Source organism: Lacerta agilis, chromosome 3 (assembly GCF_009819535.1).
Source record: "Lacerta agilis isolate rLacAgi1 chromosome 3, rLacAgi1.pri, whole genome shotgun sequence".
Taxonomy (NCBI): Eukaryota; Metazoa; Chordata; class Lepidosauria; order Squamata; family Lacertidae; genus Lacerta; species Lacerta agilis.
Window position 1 is genome coordinate 103,629,723 of NC_046314.1, and position 10,637 is coordinate 103,640,359.

General features: G+C 46.4%; 1 protein-coding gene across 1 annotated transcript in view; it reads right to left on the reverse strand.

The window, feature by feature from the left end:
* PYGB (glycogen phosphorylase B) overlaps positions 1-5,179 on the reverse strand; it is a 40,094-nt gene extending 34,915 nt beyond the window's left edge. The window contains exon 1 of the mRNA XM_033145048.1: positions 4,856-5,179. Within this exon, the coding sequence (XP_033000939.1) occupies positions 4,856-5,098 (243 nt within the window). The 5' untranslated portion in view covers positions 5,099-5,179. The remainder of the gene's footprint in view (positions 1-4,855) is intronic.
* Positions 5,180-10,637: the final 5,458 nt, after the last annotated feature.

Below are 10,637 nucleotides of genomic sequence, written 5' to 3' on the forward strand. Positions count from 1 at the left end.
TGGCTGAGGGTGCCCATCAAAGACTCACATGTGCCAGGTTGGTGGCCCCTGTTCTTCCCCCCCCCCCACCTAATCCATTATCCTCTATGCAGGCACGTAAGAGGCATTATCAGAGTTGAATGATAAATCCCAGCCAGGCAAAAAGGAAGGTATGGAGGGCTGGACTGAGCCCTGGGGTGAGACGGTGCAGCTTTGGGGAGGGGTCTGTGGTGTGGCGAGAGACCCAAAGGCCAGAGAGAGACACTTGGAGGGTCCCTGGGTCTGACGTTTACCACCCCTGATGTACAGCTCAATGCCACAAAAAAAGCTTCCCTTGTTGATTTCCATTGAAGGGTCAGATGCAGGCCAGGATGTTCTGTTCTGTCTTTTCCCTTCTGATCAGCTGGTAACCCCAGGTATTTTCTTGTGCAAACATCCCTAGGATCAGGCTGTACACGGACCACGCTTAAATGGAGCGTGCTAGGAAAGCTGCAACGGTTTCCATGACTACTTAGGACTCTGTTCTGCTATGGTCTGTGGACAGCAGATGCCACTCCGAAACTCACGAGCTCTGAGCAAGGTACATGACAGGAAGACATGAAGGTGAGAGGCCACAAAACCCCACAGATGCCAAGTTAGCCTTCATTAAAGATGGACAATGGGAGGCCTCGCTCTTGATCACATAGTGAGCTTAAGTCACCGAGATAGCAGCAGAGAGTGTTGAGGCTAGCTATAAATAAATGCTTGGAAATCTGGGAGGTGGGGCAGGTTGCCTCTGCTGTGTTTTGGTCTGCCAGTAGTTAATACAGTCCTCATGCTTTGGTTACTTTGGATTTATACAGTACTGATGTTTAAGAGGATCTTATCTAATCTCTCTGTGCTGCTTTCAAAATGTGGATTCCCCCCCCCCTGGTATTTTTGGCAATATTTTAATAACCACTTAAGAGACATCTTTGGAGGATGAAGCCATAGATAAAATGGCTTCCTTTGTCTGAAATCCTTGGCCAGAAACCACTCTGAGAATTGTAGCTCTGTGAGGGGAACAGGGGTCTCCTAGCAACTCTAGGCACCCTTCACAAACTACAGTTCCCAGGATTATTTGTGGGGAAGCCATGTCTGTTTAAAGTGGTCTTGTAGTGCTTCTGGAATTAATGCCCTCTGGTTCAAAACCTGAAAGGTAAGTGCTTCTTGCCATGTGACAGAAGAGGCATATATTTGTGGGATTTTCTGCCTCAGGTTCCAAAATAACTTTGGCTGGCTTTGGGTGTTATGCACCTTGACTTGGGGGTGGATATATGTGCCATTTGGTGATCAGCACGAGGCTCATTTTGCTAGAGATGTTGTGACTGGAACCTAATTTTATTCCTGTCCTTCTGGAATTGCCTGTTGCTGAAGGATGCCAAAGACTGCGGTGGCGGCTTGTCAAACAACGAATTATGTTCCCATTAATGCAGAGCTGAAGAAGGCAGAGAAACGGGCAATAAAAACTAGCTGTGTGGAAAGGGTGACAGGAGCAAAATGATTCTCTCTCGGAACACTGGAACTCAGGGTCACCTCAAGAAACAAAATGGCTGCCCTGGTAAGCTCGGGACCAATGAAGACATTTTCATCAGAGATCGTTTCGGGGGGGGGGGGAGAGAAGAGAGAGATTCTGGTCACATCCATACAGTTAATGGCATATCCCTACATCTCCTATCTCTTTCAAGAGCCATGGCATCTCCCCAAGAATCACTGGTTAAGGGTGCTGAGAGTTGGTAGGAGATCTTCCCTTGAGCTACAATTCCCAGCACTTTTAACAAATAAGTTCCCAGGATTATTTGTGGGAAGCCATGACTGTTAAAGTGGCACAAGAGAGCTTTAAATCAGACATCTCCAAACTAAGGCCCGCGGGCCGGATGCGGCCTGCGTGAGCCAACTGTGCGGACTCCGACGACCCCTGCCGCCCGCTCTTACCGGTGCGGCGCGGCTGCCCATCTCCAGGTCGGCACAGCGACAGAAATAGCTTTTGCGCATGTGCAAAACGTAATTTCTGGCGCACTTTCAGGTCTGTGGAGGCCCGTGCGCACACGCACAAGCTATTTCTAGTGCCACACCAACCCGGAAGTGCACCAGAAAAAGCGAGTGCGCACATATGGGCGCACGCTCCCCCGCCCTGCTGCGCAATCGGCGCCAGAGGAACCGGGCCGAGGCCAGGTAAGTTTGGGGACCCCTGCTTTAAATGAATAATGTACATGTGACAAAATTCACAAAGGACAATTCAACCTATGGCTGACAATGAAGTTTTGTTTCACGCTAGAAGTGGCATGCCTTTGATTTCCAGACCAACGCAAAATAACGGGTCCCTTGGTTATAAGCTGCTTGGATGTTTCCTATCTGCCACAGCTTTGCCCTGCATAGCTTTTGTGAGCTTCAAATGAATTCCCTCGATCACTGACGATTTTGAACGATCCAAAGATGCTGGACTATGAGGGAACTCCTTCTTTGTTTCTTAACATCATTTGGATGCCACCCAGTTAAAACAAAGTCCTTTGGGTGGTTAGCAATAAAAGATAAAAAACCTTTAGAGAAGAATCAACAAGAGCTATAAAAATGAGCAGAATGAAACCACTCACAGCTCAAAAAACACATACATGCATATATTCATAAAGCTGGGAACAACAAAACGTATGTCGGCACAGTAGAGCAAAAAACACACAAGTTCTTAAAACGCTAAGTTCTGCCTCAGAGGTGGCAATGTTCCTGAATACCAGTTGCTGGATAGCCTGAAGGTGTGAGGTTCCCCCATCCCTGGTTGAATTAAGCCTTAGTTAAACTGTGGTTTAGCCTTTAGCCAGGGGTGAAACCAGGCTTTATTTCATCAGGGTCAAAGACCCAGTTTGGCACACACAGGCTGGGAGCCTCAATAGCACCCCTCTGGAGGCTTCACCTGGGGCAAAAAAAAACCTGGCTAGACCCTCCCCCCCACACTGGTAACTATGGCTCTGCTTTAGCTTAAATAAATCATAGTTAATAAACCATGGGATGACATATCCCAAGACAGATGGATGCCAACCACTTATAGTAGTGTGACGTGCAAACCCAGCCGAGAGCCTTAAGTATCAGTTATTGGCTATGGTTTGATAGCTAAACTATGGTTCAGCATTACTTGTGAGCCCAGACAGAGGCAGTTTAGCAGCTCTTGTGAGCTGGGTGATATCCCCTACAAAACCAAGAGCTTTCTGATTGCTGTTGGCTGCTGCCCAGGGCATAGAAAAACTTGGAAAAGGAAGGGAATATAGATGCAACAAGCATTAACCATCTGAAGAAGTGTGTATCTGAAGAAGTGTGCATGCACACGAAAGCTCATACCAGGAACAAACTCAGTTGGTCTCTAAGGTGCTACTAGAAAGAATTTTCGATTTTGTTTTAAGCATTAACCATGAAAATGATAGTGTTTTGGGGAGGGTCCGCAGCTCAGGCAGTCAATCTGCTGTACGTGCAGGTTCAATGAACCCCGGGTTCAATGGCTGACATCTCCAGCTAGGGCTGAAACCCTGGAGGTTTATTCCAGTCCGTGTCGACAATATTACTGAGCTAGATGGAGCAATGTTCTGACATGATATAAGGCAGCTCCCTGTGTTCCTAACTCTTGATCATGTAGGCTTATTTCTCAAGGACACGGTGAACCTGTGTCTGGTTGGCACCACTCCAGAATGCAATACTTGCCCAAACAAGAGGGTCCCCACCTCCACAGAGAAAGACAGCACGGCAGCAAGGAGCTTAGTCCTATACACACTTAGCTAGAAATAAATCCCATTGCACTCAGCAGAGTTTACTTCTGAGAAGACCTGTATAAATTGCACATGCATAGTGTTGCTGTTGTCCTTGCCACCAGGGTGGGGGGGAAAGCATTCAATAATATCTGTCTACATTATGAAGTAGTACAGCCCCCAAACAAGCTCATCATCTCTTATCAGAACGGGATATGAATCTCCTGTTTTTATCAGAGAAAGACTAGGTAACACAAGCAACAAAGCATCTCCTTTGCCTACAGCTCAATCCCCAGCATCTCTATGTAGGGCAGGAAAAGCCTCTATCTAGCTGAATCCTGGAAAGCCGCTGCCACTCAGGAGATACTGAGCCAGAGGACCAAAGGTCTGACTCAGCAGAAGGGATCTCCCCATGTAATGCTGCTCAATATTGGGATTGAAGAACAGGAGGAAGAAAAGCTTTGAAGCCTCCGGGGCCAGCAATCAAAAGGAAACAAAACGAATCTCGGAGGGCCCCTCCCTTAATGAATAGGCAGCATCTTCTTTCGCTGCGCCCTGAATTTCGGTGCGTTTTTCTGCCCAGAAATATACCCCTCCTTTTCTAAAGGGCTAACTCAGAGACATCCATCACACTGGCTAAAGTTGACATCACTATGGTTGCAGATCCACTGCTGCAAATCCACGGCTGCTAAACACACACACACACACACACGTGGTCGAAGAGAGAGATTTCCCATTGATTGCAATGCGGACGTGGGCTTTGCGACGGGCCCTGCACTTATTTGCTAGACTCCCGCTTTGCTGCCTATGGGAAATGGGATTCCTTCTCCCCGCCACGCTCCAGCGGCTTCTTGGCGCACCATCTCCCTGCAAGGAAAGCGCAGCGTGGGCAAAAACACAAAACACACGCGCAGGCAACCGTCGGCCAGCAGAGGGGGGCATTTCCAGAGCCGGCAAGGCCTGCCTTCGGCTCCGCGAAACGGGTAAAGATTTGCGCGGTAGCACGCGGGTGGAAGCGAAAGAGAGGTTGCGCTTGGTTTTTGGAGAGGGTGAGGAACCCAATGCATGCCTGTCTGCAGTGGAAGCTGCGGCGGCGCTGGAGGGGAGGCAACCCCGCAGCTCCTTACCTTGGGATCCTTCTCGTAGTAATACTGCTGCGTCCGGATCCAGCGCCCCACCAAGTGATCGCGGACCGTGTGCGCCAAGGCGAAGTAGTAGTCCCTCGGGGTGGCCACGTTCCTGTCCTTGACCAGGGTGAAATGCAGGTGCCGGTTGAAGCTCTTCCTGATCTCGGCCACGTCCCCCAGGCCGGCGATGCCCCGCACGCTGATCTGCTTTCTTTTCTCGCTGTCGGTCAAGGGAATGGCCATCCTGGCTTGTATAGGCGCCCGCTGCTGCAAAGGGAGAGTCGCTCGCTTGGGGAAGTTTTGCTTGTTGTTGGCCGATGGCGCAACGCCGGCTTCAGTTTCCTGGGGAAAGGCGGGCCTGGAGGCAGAAGTGTTTTCCTTCTTTTTTCCCTCCCTCCTCGTCTTTCCTCCTGCTGCGGCTGCTGCGTGGGGAGGCTCCCTGGCTGAGAGCATCAGAGTGGGTCGGATGCAAGGGAAGCAGCTAGCAAGCGCCTATCCTCCGCCCACTGTGACCGGGACTCGCTGCGGCAGCGCCTGCGCGGTGCGCAGGGAGGCTGAGCGGCTTTCAAAAACAAGACGGAGGCATCCAGCTTCCTTTGCGCGGGAGACGCGGGAGGATAGTCTAAGAACTCGTAGCTCATCTGTTAATCGCTTCAAGAACCACTATTGCCGGGACATGGTGGAAATTGCCGGGACATGGTGTTACAGTGATTAACGATGGACCAATGGTATAATGCAATTTGGCAAACAGCGTTCTTGGGGAAAAACTGACCCCAAAAGACGCCGAAAGAAGTAGGGCAATTTTTATGCAGTCTACTTTATTGATTACACAAATAGTGAGGCACACGGTAGAACAGTATCCGTAGTTTGCAGCACAGTCGGGCATGCACGAAGTGCAATTTTTTTCACTCCCTTTCCTATTAATTCTAATTGCTATTGATACAAAATGACTTTTGCTCGTGGTCCCCAATATAAGCCATGTTACTTTGCATCATTTCACATCTGTAATAACTGATAATTTTGGTATATACACTTCAATAGTAAAGGTAAAGGGACCCCTGACCATTAGGTCCAGTCATGTCAGACTCTGGGGTTGCAGTGCTCATCTTGTGTTACTGGTCGAGGGAGCCGGCGTACAGCTTCCAGGTCATGTGGCCAGCATGACAAAGCCACTTCTGGCGAACCAGAGCAGCGCACGGAAACGCTGTTTACCTTCCCGCCAGAGCGGTACCTATTTATCTACTTGCACTTTGACGTGCTTTCGAACTGCTAGGTGGGCAGGAGCTGGGATCAAGCAACGGGAGCTTACCAGTCATGGGGATTCAGCAAGCCCTAGGCTCTGTGGTTTAACCCACAGCGCCACCTGCGTCCCTATACACTTTGATACAACTGTGTTAATATATTCAGAAATATTTATCTGAGTGTTTTATTTTTGTAATTGCTGCATGTAATATGCTCTAATGTAAACAAAGATATAGCTCAGTGCAACCATGTTCAAAGATGAAAACCCCTCCTCTGGTTTCCAGCAACTGGTATTTATGAAATGCAGACAATAAGGTCTCCCCATTCCCGCCAATTATCAAAAGCAAGGAGACAAAGCCTAAATGCAAGCCATCTCATAGCAGACAGTGAGACTCATGGCGCTAAGCCTCTGGATCATTGCCCAAGGGCCTTGAATGTGCCAAGTGGCAAAGTGCCATCCCAACCATTTTCATTAATGGAAAAAGACATATGTAAGACACAAACAATCCCTGTACCTTTGAGATGGCCAGAAGCTGGGAGTTGATGGCAGAGAATGGAAAATTCCACCACTCTGTCTCTTGTAGCTTCTGTGACTGACTTGGCCATTGTCTGAAAAGTGTGTGTGGAGAGGTAAGCTATGATTGATCTGACTTGGCACGGCCCTTTTAACAACCATATGGATAGGCAGAAAAAACCCCAAGAGTTCTGTGGCACCTTCAAGTCTTAATCCAACCAGGCGCCCTGTGCTGTGTCGTTTTGACCGGGGCTGATGGGAGTTAAAGGCCAAAACATCTGGAGGGCACCAGGTTGGCAAAGGCTGGTCTAATTGGTTTATTGTAGCATAAACCTTCACAGACCAGAACCCACTTTGACAAGTACACAAAAAGCAGCCAGTGAGGCAGCATTCTAAAGTGGCATTTGCAGGGGGGAGAATGTATTGCATCGAATGCACATGAAACTCAACTGAGAGCCATCTTCAAGTACATCAAGGGCTGCCACATGGAAGACTGAGCAATATTGTTTTCTGCCGCTCCAGAGGGTAGGACCCAAACCCATGGATTCAAATGAAGGAGATTCGAACCAAACATTAGGGAAGACTTTCTGGTGGCAAGAGCCATTTGACAGTGAAAGATTCCCTCGGAAGGTGGTGGCTTTTCCTTCCTTGGAGGTCTCTAAACAGAAGTTGGATGGCCATCTGTCAGGGATTATTTAGCTGTGATCCCTGCACTGCAGGGGGTTGGACTAGATGATCCTTGGGGTACCTTCCAGCTCTACAATTCTATGCTTCTACTTACATGGGACAGTGGAACAATTGCGGTGAGGGGATTGTTTTGCAAATGGAAATAAACAGGAATAAACCAGCTATTATGATTATTTTATTAGTTATCAAATTTATATACCGCCCTACACCTGGTGGTCTCAGGGTGGTTCACAGGATAAAATCACGATAGAACACAGAATGCGTAATCAAAATAGAAACAGAAGTAACTGAATAGCCCCCTTAACCTTGGGTTCTATTTCCTTTCCTATGTTTTATGCGGTGGGACAGCTTGTTTTTAACAGCTGAGCCACCAGAAATTTCTTCCAAAAGCATTTAGCAAGCAATCTCCACTTTTCTTACAGGTGCAGGGAGCAAAAGAAGTGCAAATCCCAGGTATACCTGTTGGTGTTAATTTAGCTCCCTTTCCTCTGCTGTCTTCCTGTGCTCAACTATAGACTAGAACAGTGTTTTTCAACCACTGTTCCGCAGCACACTAGTGTGCCGCGAGATGTTGCCTGGTGTGCCGTGGGAAAAATTGAAAAATTACTTTATATATAGTCAATATAGGCACAGAGTTAATTTTTTTAACATTTTCTAATGGTGGTGTGCCTCGTGATTTTTTTCATGAAACAAGTGTGCCTTTGCCCAAAAAAGGTTGAAAAACACTGGACTAGAAGTCCTCTAGGACCAGGATCTGCCCTGTTGTACTATGAAGCACTATGCACAATGATGGTACTACACAAACAAACAAACGTTTGCTATTGACACTAACATTGTAACTCTTAATGAAGGCATTAATTTGACTTCACCACCTTGCTTAGAACCTTCAGCCTCAAGGTAATAGCTATTTGAAAATATTGACCCAAAACACATTGAAGGCACCTTCTGTAATCAGTCCAATAACCTACTTTTCAAGGCAATCCCTATCTTCGCTCATTCTCGGCTATTTGATTTAGCTTAACCCTTGTCCTTTCTTCCAGTCATCCTATGCCGATTGGGTTGTCCCATTTTCCCTTTTTAAATAATAAGCAGAACATTTATTGCCCTGGGGAACTTCCCTTGTACTCTTAAGGTTCTTAAAAACTATATCCAGGCAGCTTTATGACTGGTTTCTGTCTGTTCACTTTGCAAGCTAATCCTAACCATGTTTACTTGAAATGAGTCCTAGTGGACTCTGTGGGAATTATTTACCAGTTTAAGTTTAGCTAGGACTGGCAGTTGCATGGCTGCATGCTTCTTCAGTGGTTCGAGAACTTGCTGATGTGGAGAAAAATGCTCAAGTGTGCTTGATTTGTGACTGGCGCTAGAGCTTCCAGAAAGGGATCTTTGACTGTGGGTTCTGCCTCTTTTGACCGAGGAAGAGTTCTGCAGAAGCCAAGGCTTCTTCTACCTCGGAAGTAGAGCATGGCAATAGAACTGCCCTATTTCAGCTTGCAGGTGAGAGATGACAATTTTCGAATAAAATCTGTTCTGCAAATAAAACCACAACAGCCAAAAAGACGTGGGGCAGAATCTTCCTGGTTGCCTAGTGTTCTATTTGAAGAGTTATTTACAGTGCAAGCTCATTCCTCAGCATGTGTGTATCAGGCGTTGAAACAGCACAATCCCTGATTGGTTGGTCAATTACTGGAATGCTTTTACCTATAGCATATACTGATATTTGGTACAAACACAAAGCTGTACCGTATTTGCATATTATGCATGCATGCAGACTGGCTGCATATACACCATGCACTTAAAGTGCATGGTTCCCCCCAAGAATTGTAGTTTATCATTCACAGGGCTACAATTCCCAGCACCCACAGCAAATCATGGTTGACAGGATTCTTTGGGAGAAGTTACATACTTTAAATGTATGGTGTGGACACAGCCCATGAATTGTAAGTTCTGTTCTGTGGAAGTCAAACCCAAGAGCCAGTGGAGGGCAGATTACTAAGTGTTAGTCTTGGACAAGTCTCTCCTTATTCTCTCTCAGCTTTGCCTATGTCATAGGCCTGTACTTGGGATAACTGCACAAACGCTCCCTTGTGGAAAGGCAAGATACCTTATTGTCAATGTACTCAAGGTGGTTCACACTTGAAAATAAAGGTGTACAATTCAACAGACACAATACAAAGGGGTAGGGGAAGAGCAGTAAGGGAAAAAATAAGTAAACCCAGGTTCCAGGATCATTGCATGAGTGTTCTGAGAAGGTGGTAAGATGGTCCCTGTTGAACCAACAGAGAGGTCCCTCACCATCTCTTCTCCCAGTGCTTCCACCAGATAGAAGATAATCGAAAATGGCAGTATAACATGCTGTGTAACTCATTATTCACCGACATGAATTGGAACAGTACAGGTGTTCACTTGCATATTTATTTTAATTGACAGTAAAAATAATTTTCAAATATCCAAAATTCATTTGCACACATGCTACTTCGACAAGCCAAGGACAATCAAACAACTGGAAGAGCTTTTTGCATTCGATTTGTTTTCCAACCTGAGAGTTGGTGCTTAAAATATTAACATTCCGTTAGCTACAGTGGCTCCTAGACCAGACCCTTCACAGCCTTAAAATGAAGTGCTCCATTAAGTATACATGAACAGGATACCAGATGTACACTAGATACATCATTAGGAACCAAGTCAGGTTTTTTTTTAAGTAACTGTACAGCAGCAAGTGCAATTTTTGTCAGGACTGCAGTATGCAGGGGAGCGGAAGTTTAACTCTTTCTTCCTCTGCAAACTAAAACTGCACCCCCACCCACCCCTTGTAGCCCAAAGGGGAAAGTTCCCCATTGACAACAATGAGAGTGTTTCCCTCTCAGGCTAATAGCAGCTTGTGGCAGGGAGGAAAGGCAGTTTTTAATTGGAATTGTGGTGGGGAATGAGAAAGCTAAACTCCCCTTCCCTGTTCACCACAATCCAAATGAAAGTAAGTCCCCCTCCCCTCATGCTGCTGCTTATTTAAATCAAACATGGTTCATAATGTGTAGTTTCACCCTTAAGCTTTAGCCCTGTTTTCTGTAATCCATGTTCAAAATAAAGTAAAATATCTGGGGGTATGGCTCATCTCTAAAAAATTTAACCTCGTCCAAGACAAGTATAATAAAGCTTGGATTGAAGTTAAGAAAGAAATGGAGAAATGGAACTGAGTTAACCTCGCAAAGTTGGGAGGAATCACTGCAATTAAAATGAATGTGTTACCAAAAATGATCTTCCCATTCCAATCCCTGCTTGTGATCGGAAATACCAACTGCTTTAAACAATGGGAAAAAAATATAACACATTTTGTCTGGC